Raw genomic sequence first — 21433 nt, 5'->3', positions numbered from 1 at the left:
TTCCCTTAGAACTTTATATTGCCCACAGAGAATTCTGGAAAGGACTGAGGGGGCCTTCTAGTGGTCCAAAAAAGGACAGAGCTTTTTAGAGACAGGCTGTTTGAATGTTCCTGCTCTGGGTCTGAGTGGCAAGTGAAGTCCTTTTAATGAGTAGGCCTGAGGGCACCTGCAGAGAAGCAGAACTGGGGGTCAGAGAAACTGGCCTTGGAGACTGGTGGGGAGTGTAGACTGTACGCCTACCTGCAGATGGTCCCCACAGCGACTGCTGACGGCACAATGTTGGTCTTCACTGTAGTTTTGCCCCAATTCTCTATATCCTTATTTTGGTTCCCAGAGAGAAACAAGATGACACTTGGCGGTTTCCTGGATACAACTACCCTGTCCCTTTGCTCTCCTGGCACTGTATACAGCTGTTCTCACTGAACCCACAGCCATCAATTCCGACTCACAGCGCTGCTAGAGGACAGAGTAGAACTGCCCTATAGGGTTTCCAAGGCTGTAATCTCTACAGAAGCAGAATGCCCCATCTTGCTCCCTCGGAGTCGCTGGTGGGTTCAATCCAGTGAACTTCTGGTTAGCAGCTGAGTGCTTAACCACTGCTTATACAGCTGTTGGCTCCTTTTTATTACTTTAAATCTCTCTCTCCCTCGGCCTTCAGTATGGATTACACCTCAATGTAAAGAAAACAAAAATCCTCACAGCTGAACCAATGAGCAACACCATGATAAACGGAGAAGGCTGAAGTTGTCAAAGATTTCATTTTACTTAGATCCACAAGCAATGTCCACGGAAGCAGCAGTCAAGAAATCAAAAGATACATTGAATTAGGCAAATTTGCTGCAAAGGACCTCTTTAAAGTGTTGAAAAGCAAAGATGTCACCCTGAAGACTAAGGTGCGCCTGACCCAAGCCCTGGTGTTTTCAATCACCTCATGTGCATGTGAAAGCGAGATGATGAATAAGGAAGACCGAAGAAGAATTAACGTCTTTGAATTGTGGTGTTGGTGAAGAATGTTGAATATACCACGGGTTGTCAAAAGAATGAACAAATCTGTCTTGGAAGATGTACAACCAGAGTGTGCCTTAGAAACAAGGATGGCGAGACAACGTCTCACATACTTTGGACGTGTTATCAGGAGGGACCAGTCCCTGGAGAAGACTTCATGCTTGGTAGAGGGTCAGTGAGAAAGAGGAAGACCCTCAACAAGATGGATTGATACAGTGGGTGCGACAATGGACTCAAGCATAACAATGATCGTGAGGATGGCAGAGGGCCGGGCAGTGTTTCCTTCTGTTGTACATGGGGTCATTATAAATCAGAACTGACTCAATGACACCTAACAACAACGTCTCCCTCAGCTGTCAGGCCAGTGTGCAGCAACGCACAGTTCCAAGAAGGTGTGAGCTGAGCTACCTGCACCAGGCTGTGTGCCATGTTCTGGGGCTTTGACCATGGCTGTGGAAGCAGCACGGAGGCAAGCTAGGTCTGACTGGACTGCCAGGCTGGAGGCTTTGCAAGGAAGGCATAAGAAGAAGCTACTCTATTTCCTGGGCTCAGAAAAGCCACATCTCCGAGACAGCTCAAGACATCTGGAGTTGTGCATGTGTAGAGAATGGAGATATAGGGAGCCAGGGCCCCTCATCTGCATACCTTCCCTGCCCCCAAAGCTATGAGGAATCATCAAGGACATTACAGAAAAAGAAAAATATAATAAGCTAATTTTGGATCTGGTCTTAAATGGCATCTGAGTTTCTCGCCATCATCTGTAGTGTGCTTTTGCCCTGACAGGGCTTCCTGGCTCTGCATCTTCTGGGCTCCTCTCCAGGTCTGTCTATGCCTGTGGCCCTACAGCTGCCAAGTGAAACAGACTGGAGTGCAACGGATCCCTTTTATATGGCCTTTCTTGCCATGGTCTTATAACTCTCACCAAATGACTGGGTGGGACTATGCAACTAAGGTGCTTGTGGCCCAACAAGTGGATTGGACAGCTTGCTAATAATGCAAATAAGGTGCACGGCACCCTCGTGGGGGTAGGAATATGCAAATCAGGTGTGTGGAACCCTAACGAAGGGCTTGGTCAGTTTTGCCATCCTACTAGGCTTAAAACGAGCCATCCCAGAGACAGAAAGGGGGGACCTCACTATTACCAAGAAAGAAGAGCCTGGGATCAGGATGCATCCTTAGGACCCAAGGTCCCTGCACTGAGAACCTCCTAGACCCAGGAGACAGAGAGCAGTAACACTGGAGACAGAGCAAGATGGTGAGAAGTGGCAACAAGCGCCGTAGAGAATCACCAGCAGCAGAACCAGGAGAACAGCAGGAGATGGTGGGGTAGCTTCCAGGCCCACAGAGCAAGAAAGCTGAGTGCCTTCAGGCAGGAGGCTTGCTGACGAAGTGGGGTGCCTCTGGGCACTTCCCGGTGGAGCTAAAGAGCTTTTTAACACTTGTCTGAACAGGGCAGAGGTTGGGCTGGCCCAAGAGGCCCAGGGGCCCGATAGGCTGAGGGCCAGGGAGAGACCTGCCTGTGGGCATGGCCGAGAAGCTGTCCTGACCAAAGGACTGTATCCTGAGTTGTTCTTGATGCTGAATTGTAACCTATTATTTCCCTAATAAACCTCATAATCGTGAGTATTCTCTCTGAGTTCCGTGTGGCCATTGCAACAAATTACCGAACCCAGCAGAGAAGTAGAGAATGCCGTGGGAGGTACAGCTGGTGTCAGAATCGGTAAAAAGGTTGGAGAAAGGAGGCATGTCTGACCTCTGCCTCACAGGACTCAGCCTGAGGCTGCTGATGCTGATCTTGCTTCTCCTCTCTTTCCCTGAAGTTAGAGGACCTCTGACACCACCAGGCCATTTTTACACAGACCAAAGCCAGTGCCACCTGACATGCAAGACAACGACGGGGCTTTTCCTTTTCATTCTCTGCTCCCTCAGTGAAAATTACTTTCAAAATCCTCTAGTAACAGATTTTTCCTTGATGAAATAGGAAGGGAAAGACAAAGCCCTTTCTCTTGGTGGTCTATCTGACTTTGAAGACAGAAATACCCCTCCTTTGAATTTCTCCGTCATTATTTCTGAGGCAGCTTCCTTGCCCCTGGAACCTGCAGAGGCTATGCTGCCAATGCACCAAGTTCAGGGCCTGGTGTGGTAAATATGAGGTATCAGTGAGGGAGTGATGAACCTGGGGGATAGTTCAGGACTGGGGGAAGGAAGACACTGAAAGGGAGAGTCCACTACATGTCCTAGCCCAGGGTATCTCAATCTTGACCCTACTGACATTTGCGACCAGGTAACATTTTGTCACGGGGGCTGGCCTGTGCACTCTAGGATGTTTAGTAGCATCCCTGGCCTCTATATACTAGATGCCAGGAGCACCCGCTGTAACAACCAAGAATGTCTCAGACATGCCAAATGTCCCCTGGGGTGCAAAATCATCCTTGATTGAGAACCACTGTCCTAGAGGAATCCCTGAATTTTTTTTTTTTTGGTGGGAGGAGGTGAGGGAATGGGTGGGGAAGAGAAGACAGGGGAAGTCAGTACTCACGCCAATGAAGGGGATAAACTTCTGATATGAGTCTTCATCAGGGCTGGTGGGAGAGACAGGAAAGCTTTACTGTTGGCTGCGTAGACTTACGGAATGCTGGGAAAATAAGCTTCCATACTATACTGTGGCTTCAAAGGAGTCCAGACACCACTTTACAGCTTCCCATCATAGCTTGGGGAGGTGCACGGGGAGGGTCTACTACTCACTGTACATATATAAAAGGGGACTCCAAATAGAGGCCCAAGCCCCGATGATGCAGACTACACTCCCTGCTGCCCATGTTGGTCACTGGATAGGCTGCTTCTGCACTGAGGCGATAGGGGAGGCTGCGACAGGTGGGGATGCCCAGGGCAGGGAAGGGAAGGCCTGGGTGGGAGGCAGAAAAAACACCACACACACCCTCATACTCACACACACACATATTACGCACACGCACACGCACACACACACACACAAACCTTCTTGGGCTCCTAGGAAGGGAAATGCGTGCGGAGGAAAGAAAAGCGAAAAAGCAACAACAAAAACAAAAAAAACCCTCAAGATACATCTAACCTACCCACCCAGTTTTGGAAAAGCCCCAAAGTCAAACTTACAACTTATGCCTGCAGGTCAGCATGGCTTCGGCCACAGGAAGCTGGTGTGTCACGCTCGCTCCATTGACGTACTGCATCACCCGCCCCACCACGTCTAGTTGCTCTGCAGACAAGCCAGGAGCTGAGTGCAGATTTATTTCAGCAGGCAACCCCACAAGCCCCTCAGAAAGCCCCCTCCATGAGATTCTCAGAGGATCCCAGCAGCTGAGGGGCTGTGGTGGAGACAGGGTTCCAAAGACTCTAGGGGCCATGAGCCAAAGCAATGTCCTCTCGGGTCCCATCTCTGCTTGTGGTTCCTCAAAGCCCTGCTCCTAACCAGGCGACCGTGCTTCCATTTTCTCATGTTCACTGGCTCTTGCCTGACTGTGCTCACATCCATCTCTTAATCTACAGGGGCCCTCCAATCCCCCGTCTGTGCCAGCACCTCCTTGGAGAAGTGTCTCAGCATTTATTCCCTCTCAGCCTCACGCTCGCCCTCGTCACCTTTATTCTGTATTTCAGGAGACATGGTTGGCAGAGTGTCATTCACTCATCCAAAGACTGCTTAGTAACTACTCTCTGCTGCTTATGTTGAACTCTCCAGCAAGAGGTGCCCTCCCCCAGCTGGGGCTCTCCTTATCCTAGATGTACAGGAGCAGAGCACAGAGACTAGAAGCGTCCACAGTGGACACACACAGGCACAGTGGCCGGGAGGTGAGCCACAGGAAGGGAAACAAGCATGGGTTGCTGGCCTCCTTCCTCAGCCCAGAGCCAAGACGGCTCTCTGGTGAAGCTGGTGGTCGGGTGCAGTTACTGTAAAAAGGGCCATTACCTGTCACAGGCGGCTCTGAGCGACTGAACAGGTCTCTCCAGCCAGCATCAAGGAAGGTGCTGCTGTATCTACTGTCGACTGAGCCCAGGTACTTGGCCACAGGGTGAGAACCTGGCGGGCAGAAAAGCAGAGAAGCTGAATTGGTTGGGGATGGAACGATGCAGTGCGGCTGTCACAGAGCCCCGGCCCCAGCCCTGGTCCCCTGACTGTCTCCTCCTGGCCCAGCCCTGCCATCCTGCTGTAGGAGCAGGACCTGCCTCTAGACTCAGGTACATGACATGCCCCCCTGGAAACCATCCCATCTTTACCCAGGGGGACGATGAGAAAGCGCATGTAGCTGAGCCAGTCGGAGGTCTTGCTGGCCAACGACTTGACAAAGAACCGGAGGATGGAGCTCAGGTAGCTCTGGCCTCCCACTGCAGCCACCTTCACCGGCCGTGGCATGGATGAGTTGCAGTTGCAGCTGAGGAGGAAGGGGAGAGGCATGGCTACATTTGGGAGTTTCTCCAGGACCCTGCTCGGAGGAGGCCCCCCCTACCGACTTTACTTGATCTCAGCAACCACAGGGGAAAAACCAACCAGTGAACAATGCAATAAAGAGAGGAAATAAACCTAGTGCTCTTCCAATTAAGAGAAAACACCCAGGACCAGACAGGGCAGGTAACTGTCTATGAAGGAAGACCCAATTAGCTGAGGCCAACAGGGAGACAGTTAGGCAATGCTGTACAGGAGGCGGGGGGCGGGCCTGAGTCCAGAAGGCCCGGGACCTAGAAGATCTCTTCCCCCACTTGCAGGAGATGCCGGGCTCCCTCTAAGAAGGGTCTGTGGAGTGAAGCACTGACTCCCGACCATCAGCAGCACTTCACAGTTAAAGAGTGGCTCTCTTCCTGGCCTTCCTCCTCACGGGTTTAAGAAGAGGACAAGGCCAATCAAGGAGCTGCAGGGGTCTAGGCTGAAATGAGGGGGACAGGAATGGATCCTTCCGCCCCTGACCCTCTGGGGCCTCCAGGGCATCAAAGCACTGCAGCCTACTGCCGCTGCCCCCAGTACACACCCCTGCGGCTTCTCCCTGTCCTTGCTTGGAAGTCAGGGTAGGAGGATGCGGTCAGGAGAGGAGCTGGAGCCCTTACTAGCGCTGGATGCGGGTGAGCAGGGCAGAGAGCACGGCTTGGACCTCCACGGTAGAGCAGGTGCACACAACAGGCTTCCGCTGGTCCTGAAGCAGCTCCGCCACATACTGCGGGGACACAGGTGAGGCCCTCAGCAGGGACATCGCTCCCCACAGGGACGGAGACAGCAGCCCCCATAGAAACATGGAAATGGTGAAAGGTGCTGGGAAGCTAGGGGACGTTTTAGTTCTAATGTCTCCCCTGTGGCCCACACTCCAGGCGTTGGGGCCAGTGACGAGGGATTCTGCTACCAGGATCTCACCGGGGTGGACAGTGAGAAGGAGCAGACAGGGGTGGACTGGCCTTCATGGAAACTAGGGGCCACCTGTGGCATTTTCAAGCACTTTCTACTTCTTGAAGTCCTTTCATTCCATCATGCTGCCTGGCCACACAACCACCCTGGAAGTTAGGCAGGACAGGCATTATTGTCGCTTTTTTTACAGATCAGGAAACTGAGGTACAGAAAAGTTAATGGCTTGCTGAAGGTCCCACAGGATGGAAAGTGAGAGAACTAGGATGAGAGCTCAGACCTATGGGCTTAGCCCAGGGTGGGACTGTGGCCTGAGATATCAGAGTCATTATCCTATTTTCCCATGCATTGTTGCTCAAACCACATAACCTGGGGTGTCTCTGACCCCAGACCTCTCCTCCCACCCCTACAATCTCAGTGGCATTACCTGGCCCTGCCAGTCAGCAGTGTTCACGAGGATGACGTTCTCTGGGAGGGCGGCATCTGACACCAGGATTTGATTCAGCTGGTCATACACCACTTTCCTTGGAATCTGCAGGGACATAAGTGTCTGTCAGGCAGTCCCTGGGAGCCTGAGGGTGGAACTGGGTGGTTGGGGCACGGGCATTCAGAGGACAGACACCAGGCACTTGTGAAGGAGACCAGCATCCCAGTGGCCAGACTGCAGTGGAAAGGAGGACAGAGAACAAGCCAAAGGGGCCCTTGGAGAAGACAGGAGCACGTCAGGAACAAAGGCCCAGCAGCCATCCAGGCAGAGGGAGGGGAAGCTGAGACCAGGCAGGATGCCTCCTGTGGAGAGGGCAACGCCGGAGACAACAGGAGAGGCAGGGCCTCATGGCAGGGGAGGAGGAGGGCGAGAGCTAACAGGTGCTTAGAGAGCTGGAAACAAGGGCAACGGGGAGAGAAATAATGAGAGGGAAATGTGCGCTGTGTGGGGAGCCTGCCGTCAAAAGGAACAGAAGATATTTCAGGAACAGTGATTAACAAGAAGGACAATACTTCACCCCAGGCACTGGGCTATTCTAGTCTCTGGTTCATTTTCAGCTATGTAATAGCATCGAAATCAGGAAGCCATACTGACACAAACTTTCCTCTCTATAATATTTATAAGGTAAATGAACTGGCTTGCTGCTTAATTCAAGAAGGATAGCAATATGTGAGGTATGCCAGTTTAGAAACATGACTCCCCTGGGCCCCTGAGACCACTGGCCTTCAAAAAGAGAACACAATTCCCAAGACCCAGCTTCTTCCCCACATCTGCTGTAGCCCAGCTTCAAATCAAATGTTTAACGCAGTTGGTGTTTCAGCTGGAAATCAAACACCTGGTCCACAGCAGCACTAAAGGTACCAGCACCCAGGCCAGTGATGGCCAATGAGATTTTGGCCATTCTCCGGAACAATTAATTTGCCACCCTGTCTCCAGACTCATGTCTGATCCAGGCAGAGGAGGCAGAACCAGAAGGGGCGCTCTGGCCACGTGTGTGGCTGATGGCAGACTGGGGTGACACTAGCATTTCTTGCTCCCTCCCTGGCCGCTACCACTCAGCACTGAAGCCCCATTCCACACCAGTAGTAAATAATTCACAACTCGTCTGTCAGTCTGTCCTACCGTGGTGGCTTACATGTTGCTGGAAGCTATGTAACTGATATTTCAAATACCAGCAGGGTCACTCATGGCAGACAGGTTTCAGTGGAGCTTCCAGACTAACACAGACTAGGAAGAAGGACCTAGCGGTCTACCTCTGAAAAAACTGGCCAGTGAAAACCTTACGAATAGCAGTGGAATGCTGTTTAATATAATGCTGAAGATGAGCCCCTCAAGTTGAAAAGCACGCAAAATACAACTGGGGAAGAGCTACCTTCTTAAAGAAGAGTCGACCTTGATGATGTGGATGGAGTAAAACTTTTGGGACCTTCATTTGTTGATGTGGCACAACTCAAAATGAGAAGAAACAGCTGCAAACGTTCTTTTATAATTGGAATGTACGAAGCACGACTCTAGGAAAATTGGAAGTCATCAAAAATGAAATTGAATGCATAAAGATCGACATCCTAGGCATTAGTGAGCTGAAATGGACAAGTATTGCCCATTTTGAATTGGATAACCATTGGTCTACCACGCCAGGAATGATGAACTGAAAAGGAATGGCGTTGCGTTCATCGTCAAAAAGAACATTTCAAGATCTCTCCTGAAGTACAAAGCTGTTAGTGATAGGATGATATCCATAACCTACAAGGAAGACCAGTTAATGCAACTATTATTCAAATTTATACACCAAACACTAAAGCCAAAGATAAAGAAACTGAAGATTTTTACCAACTTCTACAGTCTGAAATTGATCAAACATGCAATCAAGATGCATTAGTAACTACTGGTGACTGGAACACGAAAGCTGGCAACAAAGTAGAAGGATTAGTAGTCGGAAAATATGGCCTTGGTGATGGGAAAGACACCGAAGATTGCCATGACAGAACTTGGCAAGACCAATGACTTACGCACTGCAAATACCTTTTTAAAAAAACATAAACAGCAACTATACGTGTGGACCTTGCCAGATGGAATATATAGGGATCCAATCGACTAATTCTGTGGAAAGAGACGATGGAGAAGCTCAATTTCATCAGTCAGAACGAGGCCAGGGGCCAACTGTGGAACAGACTATCAATTGTAAGTTCAAGTCGAAGCTGAAGAAAATTAAAACAAGTCCATGACAGCCAAAATATGACTTTGAAGATATCTCACCTGAATTTAGAGACCATCCCAAGAATAGATTTGATGCACTAAACACCGAAGACCAGATGAATTGTGCAAGGACATTATACACGAAGAAAGGAGGACGTCAATAGAGAGGAAAGAATGAAAAGACCAAAACAAATGTCAGAAGAGACTCTGAAACTTGCTCTTGAATGTAGAGCAGCTAAAGTGAATGAGAGAAATGATGATGTAAAAGAGCTGAACAGAAGATTTCAAAGGGTGGCTCGAGAAGACAAAGTAAAGCATTATTATGAAATATGCAAAGACCTGGAGTTACAAAACCAAAAGGGAAGAACATGCTCTTCATTTTTTAAGCTGAAAGAACTGAAGAAAATACTTAAGCCTCAAGTTGCAATACTGAATGATTCTAAGGGCAAAATATTGAACGACGCAGGAAACATCAAAAGAAAATGGAAGGAATAGACAGTCATGTACCAAAAAGAATTGGTTGATGTTCAACCATATCAGGAGGCAGCATATGATCGAGAACCAATAGTATTGAAGGAAGAAGTCCAAGCTGCACTGAAGGCACTGGCAAAAAACAAGGCTCCAGGAATTGATGGAATACCAATTAAGATGATTCAACAAACGGATGCAATAATGGAAGTGCTCACTAATCTATGCCAAGAAATTTGGAAGACAGCTACCTGGCCAACAACTGGAAGAGATCCGTATTTATGCCTATTCCCAAGAAAGGTGATCCAACAGAATGTGGAAATTATTGAACAGTATCATTAATATTACACACAAGTAAACTTTTGCTAAAAATAATTCAGAAGTGGTTGGAGCAGTATACTGACAGGGAACTGCCAGAAATTCAAGCCAGATTCAGAAGAGGATGTAGAATGAGGGATATCATTGCTGATGTCAGATGAATCTTGGCTGAAAGAGAATACCAGAAAGATGTGTGCCTGTGCTTTATTGACTACGCAAAGGTATTTGGCCATGTGGATCATAACAAATCATGGATAACATTGTGAAGAATGGGAATTCCGGAACACTTAACTGTGCTCATGTGGAACCTATACATAGGCCAAGAGGCAGTTGCTAGAACAGAACAAGGGGCTATCTCGTGGTTCGAAATCAGGAAATGTGTGCATCAGGGTTGTACCCTTTCATCATACCCATTCAATCTGTGTGCTGAGCAAATAATCTGAGAAACTGGGCTATATGAAGAAGAATGCGGATTGGAGGAAGACTCATTAACAACCTGCGTTATGCAGATGACAACCTTGGTTGCTGAAAGTGAAGAGGACTTGAAGCACTTACTGATGAAGATCAAAGACTACAACCTTAAGTATGGATTACATTTCAACATAAAACAAAAATCTTCAGAAGTGGTCCAATAAGCAATATCATGATAAATGTAGAAAAGATGGAAGTTGTCAAGTATTTCATTTTATTTGGATCCTCAATCAACATCCATAAAAGCAGCAGTCAAGAAATCAAACCATGTATTATATTAAGCAAATTTGTCACAAAAGACCTCTTTAAAGTGCTCAAAAGCAAAGATGTCACATTGAGGACTAAGGTGCCCCTGACCCAAGCCATGGTATTCTCAGTTGCCTTATAGGCATGTGGAAGCTGGGCAATGAATAAGGAAGACTGAAGAATTGATGCCTTTAAATTATGATGTTGGCAAAGAATATTGAATATACCATGGGCTCTCAGAAGAATGAACAAATCTGTCTCGGAAGAAGTATAGCCAGAACGCTCCTTAGAAGCCAGGATAGTGAGATTTCATCTCAAGTAGGTGGACACGCTGTCAGGAGGGACTAGTCTCTGGAGAAGGACATCATGCTTGCTAAAGTAGAGGGTCAGTGAAAAAGAGGAAGACCATATGAGATGGACTGCCACAGTGGCTTCAGCAATGGGCTCAAACATAGCAACAACTATGAGGATGGTGTGGGACTGGGCAGTGTTTCGTTCTGTTGTACACAGGGTAACTGTGAGTTGAAACCAACTCAATAGCACCTGACAACAACAAGAGTAAATAACAAACATATTAGACTTTTGATTTTGGTCTTCCTTCAAGAGTTTTTATTCAGAGTGTTTCAAGGTATTTCTCCTCTCCTCCTGACCTAACTGTCCAAGGAAGATGACAAAACACAAACTGAAGTCCAGGGACGCTCCGATTCTTGGCCCTGGCGGGGGCCCTGGAATACCTGTGTGCTGTGGCCCAGGTCAGGTGAGCGCTCACTGTCGGAGCTGTTGGTCCTCTCACTCAGGGGCTTAGAGAGCTGCCTCTCTTTCAGCGGCGTGCTCCTCTTCTGTCGGGGTGTGTGCACCACATCTGCTTTGCTGCCAAGACAGGAGAAGGAGGGTTAAACAGCCCCTATGACTCAGAAGCTACCACCAGCCCATTCCTCTGCTGGACCGCAGAGTCTACACTTAACAGTCAGGCCTGTACCACTTGCTTGACTTCCTTCATTCCACCCCATCTTTTAAGTGTTTTTTCCAATCTTGAGTACCTGGGGGAGGCCGAGCCCTGGAGGTCGGGCTTGCTGGACTTCAGGGGGGTTTTGACTTTCTCTGGCACAACCAGACTGGTGCTTATATCTCCAAACATGTCCTGGTCAGTGATCTCCTGCCAAGAGTAAAAGGAAGCAGGAGGATTATTGCTCACTCAGGGGACACGCAGGAGCCGCGATGGGTCCTGCCAGGGTCCATCACTGTCATGGGAAAAGTCATTCAGTCACTCTCCTGGAAGCCTGAGGTTCTAAAACTCCTCCCTCACTGGATGGGGGATCTGGTACCATTTTACTCTGACAGAGTGCACCCACTGTGCTGGGCCCTGTACTTGCTAGTCCACTCTGCCTTCTACCTCCAGGAACATTTGTTAACACACCCACAATGCGCTGACAATCTCACTTCTCTAGGTGGGCAGGGGCAGGGCCCCTGGATGGATCCCCCCAGGTCCCTCAATAGTTTCCTGCACAGCCCTTTCCAGACAGTTCCCACTCCCAGAAGTAAAAATACTCATATTTCTCTCCTCATAGATCAGTTTGATCTGTTTGTGAACTTCACATAAATGGAATCAGACGGCATATGTTCTTTAGTGTCTGGCTACTTTTGTTCAACATTGTCTCTGAGATTTGGGCGATCACTGCAGAGTTTTAGACAGGAAGTGACACAATTGGAATTTCATCTTGAAAAGATGACTGTGACTGCCATGTGCAGCATGGGCCAAAGTGGGGCCAGGGCGGAGGCTGCACTATTCAGGTCATTGGGGAACTACAAGGGATAAGCAGTAAGTTTTAAATTAATCTCAAGCCAAGTGTAACGTTTTGTCATATGCTGGATCTACATTGCTATATTGTTTACGATGCTGTTATTGTTAGGTGCTGTCGAGCTCGTTCTGACTCATAGAAACCCTACGTACAACAGAACAAAACGCTGCCTGGTCCTGCACCATCCTCACAGTTGTTATGGTTGAGCCCATTGTTGCAGCCACTGTGTCAGTCCATCTTGTTGAGGGTCTTCCTCATTTTCGCTGACCCTCTACTTTACCAAGCATGATGTCCTTCTCCAAAGACTGGTCCTTCTTTATAACAAGTCCAAAGTATGTGAGATGAAGTCTTGCCATCCTTGTTTCTAAGAAGCATTCTGGCTGTACTTCTTCCAAGACAGATTTGTTTGTTCTTCTGGCAGTCCATGTTATATTCAATATTCTTCACCAACACCGTAATTCAAAGGCATCAATTCTTTTTTAGTCTTCTTTATTCGTTGTCCAGCTTTCCCAAGCATAGGAGGGGATTGAAAACACCACGGCTTGGGTCAGGGGCACCTTAGTCCTTAAAGTGACATCTTTGCTTTTGAATACTTTAAAGAGGTCTTTTGCAGTAGATTTGCCCAATGCAATACCTCATTTGATGTCTTGATGGCTGCTTCCATAAGAGTTGATTGTGGATCCAGGTAAAATAAGCTCCTTGACAACTTCAATCTTTTCCCCGTTTATCATGATGTTACTTATTGTTCCAGTTGTGAGGATTTTTGTTTTATGTTAAGATGTAATCCAAACCGAAGGCTGTAGTCTTTGATCTTTATCAATAAGTGCTTTAAGTCCTCTTTACTTTTTACAACAAAACCAAAAACCAAACCCACTGCCGTCAAGTTGATTCCTACTCGTAGCGACCCTATTAGGACAGAGTAGAACTGCCCTGTAGAGTTTCCAAGGAGCGCCTGTCAGATTCGAACTGGCGACCTTTTGGTTAGCGGCCATAGCACTTAAACATTACGCCACCAGGGTTTCCCTTTTTTACGATAGGAAACATAAAAACCCCACTGACATCGAGTTGATTGTGAGTTATAGTGACCCTATAGGACAGAGTAGGCTGTAATCTCTATGGGAGCAGATTGCCAGGTCTCTGAGTGCTTAACCACTGTGCCACCAGGGCTCCCTCTAGGAAACATAAGCCTGCAATAAATCTTTCTCAGACTCCACTGGACTAGCAAAAGGACTCACCATGAGGGTGGTGTACATATACCCCGAGATGGTACATGATCAAATTCTTTGCTCCCCCTCGACCCCTCCTCACCCGCTGTGTCCAGACTTCAGCCTACTTGTTGACCTTCAGTGTATCCTGTGAGGCCTAGCTCAGGTGTCCTCCTGGTCAAAATCCACCTGCACTCCCCCCGGCTCCTACAAGGTGTGTACAGGTGGGGTTTCACCCCAGAAGGTGGGCTTTTTGATGGTGGAGACCTGGACGTATTCATCCTTGCATCTTCATGACTCGGCACATGGCAAGGGCACTGAGATGCTTGTGGAGTTACGTGTTTAATTGGATCGGGCATCCCATATTGAGTCCATTCCATTTCCCTAGGGCTTTGGCCTGCACTCCTGGGCAGCTCCAGCGTCTCTGAGAGGAAGGAGGTGACCAGTAATCATGCAGAGATTTACTGTGGTGGGCTGCCTGGCCATTGTAAGAGCAACACTCAAGGAGGAAGAGGTGGTTTTGCTGGGAAAGACACTGGTCATCATTTCTCAAAAGTGAATCAGGATGACAGGTGGGGAGAAATTATCCAAACCAGCGTTTGATCTGATCTAATTAAGGGGTAGAATGGGAACATTTTTGATTTGCTGATTTAGGGAGTAACCTGGACTCTAGGGCAGGTTACATTTCATGGGTCAGCATCTGGGGAGAAAGAGAATGCAGAACGGTCACAAACCTGCAGATTTAGGCACTATTTTCTGGGTGCTCCCGAGGGTCTTTCTGCCTTTATTTCTAGAGATACAAACACTGATTTAAGCAGCTGAAGTAGGAGACTGAGCCATACATACCAGAGTGTCTGTTTCAGTCAAGCTGTCATCGGGGTTTTTAATCCAAGTAGATTTGACTTTTTCTAGAGCGGCCAATTCCATCTGCAAAATTGTAATAATTAGTCATCATTGATCCAAATAACTACCACTCTTACTTGTTTTACTAGGTCCCTAAAAAGCTTAGCATACTTTCACTTAATCTTTAATCTCATGAAATCTTTACAGATTTTGTCTTACAAGAGATACATTTTTGTGAAAACTAAGAACTGAGGGGGCAGTTATTTTTGTAATCATTAAATCAATAACACGGCGAGATGCAGAATCCAGAAACTCTGACCCACTAAGATGTCACCAGGGAAGAGATGCTCATAATTTAGATGGCTTTGCTACTGAATCCATAAAACCTCTGACCCCGGACTCAAGAAACCGCCTTGCCCAGGAGGGGTATTTGGAAGCCTCCTGCCCTGGTGGTGCAATGGTTAAAGTGCTCAGCTGCTAACTGAAAGGCTGGTGGTTCAAACCAACCAGCCTCTCGGAGGGGGATGTGGCGGTCGGCTTCCCTAAAGCTTACAGCCTTGGAAACCCTATGGGGCAGTTCTACTTGTCCTCTAGGGGCGCTTTGAGTAGGAATCGACTTGATCGCAACAGCTTCCGTTTGGCTGGTTGGAAGCTGCTGAGAAGAAAGCTCAGTTCAGGCCTCTGATGTGAGACCAGGGCATCCATGCTAGCCAAATACTTCTTGCTTGGCAGAAACATCTAGAAAACTCTCTAACAGGATATACTAAGCAAAAAGACACCCAATATTAAGCCATTTATGTATGAATTTGTCCCTCTTATTAGAATTTCTCGTAAATATTAAAAACTTACAAATACGGATTCATGACCAGATTCTTCATATCTGCTAACATTGCTTCAGTCTGTACAGACACCAAAGTCAAGGTCATGAGCAGCTGGGGCTTAGATGTGGGTGTGGGCCTATCAAAATTTTTGGGATGTAGGAAAGCTCTGGCCTCAGTGAGTGTCTGTTTCTTGTAGGCAACCATGGGAGTCAGAAATGATGAAGGCTATCCCACTTCCTCTGAATTACTGAAAGCTCTTTCTCTGCATAAGTTATAGAATGCTGAGACAGATCGGGCCAATACGCTCTGAGGGTCACTCTGCAAACTTATGAACAAGAATCACAAAGTAGGCTCCTTCTGCCATATTCTACACCGGGGTTTCTCTACCTTGGCACTATTATTTTGGTCTGCATCATTCTCTGTTGTGGGGGGCTGACCCACACATTGTAGGATGTTTAGCAGCATCCCTGGCCTCTACCCACAAGATGCCAGCAGCAACCCCGCTGCCCCAAGTTGTGATGACAGTCGAGTGTCTCCAGACATTGCCAAATGTGCCCTGGGAGGCAAGATCACCTCTGGTTAAGAGCCACTGATCTAAGCCACCTGCAAGACTAAGCCAACATATGTTAGCCAGACGCTGTGACCCAGATTTTGGAGATGGTATGGCCTGTGTAATGGCTCATAGCCACACAGAACATGTTGTTTTCAGACTGCACAGCCAGTTCATTTACACCTTGTTTATATAATTAACTGGTGTTAACAGAGTCCGGAATCATGGAGAAGCCCTGGTCACACCCAGACTTCACTCTATTTTGGATCTCAGTATCAGAAATGTTTTAGAGAGAGTAAGTTGGGATGAGGACACGGTTCTGCTGGGAGAGTTGAAAGCTGCATGCCCCACTGTTAAGCACATGGCGTTTCAGCTCCATGGCAGGCTGTGACACCTGACAAGGTCTTTAACTTGGATTGGGGTTGGCGAGCACCTGTTGGCTGTTTATTGACTCTTTAAGATGTCCCAGACAATCCTCCTAGGGTTTTTCTCACCCTGAGGCCCTGGGACACCCACAGTGTGCAGCCGTATCTGTCTAATGGGTTGGCACCGGAGGCAGATGCGGTGTCTCTGGAGGTGCCACAGGTCTGCTGCGTGGGGCCCACACGGCCCTGTCAACTGCTGAAGAGCATGTGCACGTGCTCATGTATGGGGCAAGGGCTGGGGTAAGCTTTCAGGTGATCGTTTTTATGCGGTTAAGAGTCCCCAAAACCATAATTTACAGTGGTATGGAAACAGCAACTTTTAGCCACAGGCAGTCTTGGTGGAAGGATAGCATCTTTTGGCCACCGCCACTGAGGCATTGCAGGGCCTATTGTCAACAGCTCAGAGAAGCAAATTATGCTGCTACTGTGTGCTCAAGTCTTGGGAAAACTCAACAAATGTAATCATTTGTATCGGCAGAAATTCCTTCCAGTTCTAGTGGTAAATTGTATCCTTTGAAAATCTGGGGAACAAAAAAGGAAGATGATGGAAAATAAGTAACTAACAATGCTAGGAAATCTGAGGAAAAGGACACAACGTTGAGGCAGCAGGTGCACGCATGCGCACGTGTGCTCAGACTCAACGTTTCTTTTCTAATGGATTTAGAAATTCTCCATGTCAGAGCACAGCCCTTGTTCTGTATTTCCCAGAGTGCCTCTCATACTAAAGGATTGCAAAGTTCCACACCCACGTCAAGACATATGGGGTTCTTCAAAATAGATGTATTGGCAGAGACCCAGCAAAGTGAGTCTGAAATCTGGCCAAGGGAACCAGACTCTGAAGGACTGGCTAAAAAGACATCTAGATTCAACCAGTTTTAGGAGTTCAAACCTGAAATGGCTCTGAGGGAATGTAATCATAAAGGCAACAGCAGCTTATACTGACAGCAAGTTCACCATGCAGCAAGTCGATCAAACAAGCACCATGCTAAGGGTTCATCTGCACTGGCTCCCTGTATCTGCACGCCACCTTGCAAGGTACATGGAGACTACGGCTTGGTAGCTTGCCCTTGACGACACAGTCAAGCGGAGTGCTGGAAGTCGCGATTCAACTCCGAAGTCTGCCTCCAGAGCATGCGCTCCCAACTCAGCCCCATCCTGCCCCAAATGCTCTTTCTGTGCCTGAGCAGGGACTTCGACCCTTCAACTATCATGCTATAAAGAAGATACCCAAGTGGCTTTTGAACGAACGGGGGCTCCGATGTCAACACCTGTATCAGTAAGGCACCTGAGGCCCAGAGCATATGATTTTTCCTTCTAAATATGGGAAACCATAGAACGGACGCTAAAACAGACACTACAACCAAATTCCATCAGCTCACAAACACTTTCGTTAGCATACAAGGTCTCTCTTATGGATTTAATGACAGCGGTCGCTAGCGTTTCTTGCCGTGCACAGTACTCAGGTGTCATGGTCAGTGCCTTGGGGCAATTACCTCAGCTAATCATTTAAGTCTATTTAGTTTCAGCAGAAGGGCACTTGTTCTACCACGTTGTGAAACTCCTCTCTCAGCCAGGCCCCAGGCTCTGTCTGGGAGGGTCAGCCCTTATACTAATATTTAAGATGGAATCTTAGTGGCCATGGGTCTGTCCACGCGGACAGTGCTGACTCAGCAGGGCCATTCAGCAACACCCGTGAGGGAAAAGCTACAAGCCACAGCTTAAACATCCACACAAACAGTATGGTAAGTGAGGCCTGTCCAGGCTCCAGGTCACCGTGAGGCTGGGCTGGAGGTCACTGAGAGCGCAGTGTGTGCAAGCACAGGCCTGGGTTTCCTGGCCAACTTCGGGAGCAGGTGCAGTTCTCTATCCTACGTTTCCTCACTAACTCTACGTGGGCCAGTTCTAGACAGGTGCGGTCCATGCCTGCTGCGCCTTTACCAGGAAGAGTGATACAGTGTACGACAGCCCCACCTGGTGGCAGCAGACAGTAAGGCAGCCATGGGACGCCCCAAACCAGCTGGACGTTTGCAGACTCCGGCCCTTTCACAGTGTGCCTTGCACTCTTCAAATCATGCCTCACAACTAGCAACTATTTTCAGGGTGAGTCTGTAGTTCTGCTGGTGAACAAACGACTGTCAGCCTCACCTGAGAGCAAAGCAGCAAGGACATAGGCCTGTAAAGGACTCAGGCTCTTTTATCTACAGAAAAGCCACTGAGCTTCTAACAGCAAACCACGAACTGCACTAAAGCCAGGCCTGCGGTAGGCGTGGCATCAGCTCAGCTCCTGGCCTGTGATCCTCTGCTGGGGCGGAGGCCTCCCCAAGTAGGGGCAGCGCATGGCCTGGGGGATGCTGGGCTCTTGGGGTGCTATAGCAGCCAGCACCTTTTCCTCTTGCTCACAGAATGGAAACCTGCCCATCAAATTCCGAATTCTTTCAGAGCATTGCTCCCCTATATGAGTTCTCTACCCAACAAAGCCCCTCACCGTCTCCTGGTCAGATCCGTGGCATCCCCTGCCCCTGCACACCTATTCTCACAGGCAGAATGCCCACGACATGCCACACACTCCAAGCTACCATGTCCTGAGTGCTAAGGGACAGGTTTGGGGGCATTGTGTGTTCTGGGAGGGACACTCAATCAGACACAGGAATGCCCTTAGAGAATTAAGCTCCCAGCTGGGACTGATGAGGGAAACCGAGGTTGAAACAAGGTGAGACCGTGTTTCTGGGGCCACAGAATGAGCCCTGATCAGAGAAACAGAGGTCCAGAGTGTTACGTCCCCAAATCCCCCAGCCCCCCCATAGCACTGGTCTTGACTGCAGCCCCTCCCCCTGCCCTCCTATAGCATGGCCTTGTCCCCCTCCCCTGCCCCCATAGTACTAGCCTTCCCTATGGCCCCCCTCATAGCACTGATCTTACCCATAGCCTCCCCGACCTCCCCATAGCACTGGTCTTGCCCACAGCCCCCCTCCATGACCCATAGCACTGGTCTTACCAATGTCCCCACTCCCACCCCCCATAATACTGGTCTTGCCTCCCTCCCCCAGCCCCTATAGTACTGGTCTTGCTCACAGCGCCCCCAGCCGCCACAGCAATGGTATTGCCAACCCCCTCCCCCACAGCTGTGGTCTTGCTCACAGGGCTGGTGGTATCTTTTCCAAGGCTGCCCTTGCTGTTGAGGCTGCCGATCTCCGTCTGTGAGCTGGACTGCGACATTCCCTCAAAGAAGGGCCTACGGTGAAGAAGCACAGCCAGATCAGTGGCCGCCATGCTTAGACAGCAGTGCATGGAGAGCTGGGTGGAGCTGGTGTTCAAGAAAAGACCAACAAGTAGGCCCCAGGGTACCCGTGAGGAGGGACATGGCCAAGCTGGGGAGGTGAGGGTCTGGACTGGAGGATAGGACTGGAGTCTGTTAGAGGCAAAAACAATGACCTCTGTCCAGACAGCTGGAGGTTCAGCAAGGATGAAGACCCGGGATCACCCTGGTGATCGAGCAGAAGGTGGGGGGGGGGAGTTTAGGAGATTGCGGTGGCCCAGGAAGTACGGGTACAGGGCGACAGTCTGACAGAGGAGGCAGGCTCACTTAAGCTTGGGCTTCGGCGTGCTCAGGATGCTCTCGGTCTCCTCCATTTCAGGGCCGCTGTCACTGGGGTTGTACATCTCCAGACTATCGTACAGCTCATCCAGGTCCTCTTCTACCTCCCGGATCTGCTCCCGGGATACGTGCTCCAGCCCAAAGCCCACCTGCAGGGGGAAGGAAATCTTTGAATTTCAGGTTTTTCCTGCTCACAATTATGGGAGACACCCAACTCGTTTCTCCTTCCTTACAATTCTCCCTTAAGGGACACGACATAGCATCACACACAACGGGGTAGTCTTGATGCCCTTTCTATGATCCAACCCCGAGAGCAGGGAGTGGTGAGGCCACGTTTCCCTTTTGGTTTGCCTCCTGAGCACGCCACCAGTGTCCAGTGCACCCTCACTGTCCAGCTGTCTCTTCTGCACTTGCGGGAGGCCTCACTGATCGACTTTCCAGGAAAAAACAAAGCCACAGGGGCCTCAGTGGTACAACTGGGGGCAAGCATCTTGCTCTCAACAATTCCCACCCTTGTTCCTTTTTCAGTTCACCAAGAAGCCTGTAAAGTAGGCCAGGCCTTCCAGGGCCCAGGGAAGAGCATGCTTCTCTAGTAACAATGGTCAGCTCTTGGCTACTCAGGGCTGACCACTGAGGACATCTACTGCGCAGGCCACTGCTCACTGACATCTCCCTTGGGATATGAGGAAGATTTAAAAAAAAAACAAAAACCACTGGACTTGTTTACTGATAGCCCATACCGAAGGCTTGGGTATTCACTAATGGTCGGGTATGACTGTGTTACTCCCACCTCCAAATACTGTGAGCCCTTGAGCACTTCGTGTAAAGCCTTTTGAGTAGCTTAAAGCCCTCTGTAGCTGCCCACTTAACAGCTCTTGGGGATCTGCTAGGCAAGCAAGGTAGACCAGGAATCGTAATCCTGGAATCTTGACTCCCAGTGGCAACACAGATCACTTCCCGGCAGGAAAGGGTAAAATCTGAGATTCTACTCACCATCTCCCTTGGGAGTAAGGGGTCGTACCTCATCTGAGACTTTGAACCGCTTCAGGAGGGCCACAAATTTCTGTTTGATGTTAGGTTGCTGCAGGGACAGATTGCACAATTGTTCTCAGACAATATCCACTTGTGAATAGTAATCAGTTCAATCCAACAAATACTGACTAAGGGCCCACTTTCATAAAGAACAGTGAGTGGGAGGACAGAGTGATGAGAAGATCCAGGAAAGACAGGCAGCGCCACACTAATCCAGTGTAGTTCCTAGTGCTGTGGGCATAGAGAGAGGAAGGAGGTCTCCTCGACCCCAGGGCCCACACCACCCATGCCTACGACTCCCAGCTCCACCTCTCCAGTTCATCCTTTCTCTTGTGCTTCAGATCACAGTGCTGGTTGGTGACTTCTGCCTGAAATTCCCCAGGCACCTCACACTCAACACTGCCAATGGAACTCACTATCGTCTCCTTGTAGTCCCTATCCTGATTAACGATAGCTCCAGTCTGCCAGTCACCCATGTCCAAGCCTGGTGTCTCTCCCCTCTGTGCTCCGCCCACATCCCCGTGTTTGCTGACCCCTGCCCTCTCTTTAACGTCTGCAACACCACTCCTTTGCTCTAGGCCTTCTCCTTGCGTGGCTCTGGGATCACTGC

General features: G+C 49.0%; 1 protein-coding gene across 2 annotated transcripts in view; it reads right to left on the bottom strand.

Moving 5' to 3' along the window:
• Window positions 1–21433, bottom strand: part of PACS1 (phosphofurin acidic cluster sorting protein 1) — a 173739-nt gene that overhangs the window by 6189 nt on the left and 146117 nt on the right. Inside the window, exons 8-19 of one of the 2 annotated variants that reach the window (XM_049892544.1) lie at window positions 20813–20872; window positions 19780–19940; window positions 19335–19428; window positions 14404–14484; window positions 11594–11709; window positions 11288–11423; window positions 6795–6899; window positions 6079–6185; window positions 5257–5411; window positions 4949–5059; window positions 4138–4258; window positions 3545–3587 (exon numbers count right to left, since the gene is read on the bottom strand). In XM_049892544.1, the coding sequence (XP_049748501.1) occupies window positions 3545–3587; window positions 4138–4258; window positions 4949–5059; window positions 5257–5411; window positions 6079–6185; window positions 6795–6899; window positions 11288–11423; window positions 11594–11709; window positions 14404–14484; window positions 19335–19428; window positions 19780–19940; window positions 20813–20872 (1290 nt within the window). The remainder of the gene's footprint in view (window positions 1–3544; window positions 3588–4137; window positions 4259–4948; window positions 5060–5256; window positions 5412–6078; window positions 6186–6794; window positions 6900–11287; window positions 11424–11593; window positions 11710–14403; window positions 14485–19334; window positions 19429–19779; window positions 19941–20812; window positions 20873–21433) is intronic. The other variant, XM_049892545.1, reaches the window with a different exon arrangement.

This window comes from Elephas maximus, chromosome 7 (assembly GCF_024166365.1).
Source record: "Elephas maximus indicus isolate mEleMax1 chromosome 7, mEleMax1 primary haplotype, whole genome shotgun sequence".
Taxonomy (NCBI): domain Eukaryota; kingdom Metazoa; phylum Chordata; class Mammalia; order Proboscidea; family Elephantidae; genus Elephas; species Elephas maximus.
This window is presented reverse-complemented; position numbering and strand designations above follow the sequence as displayed.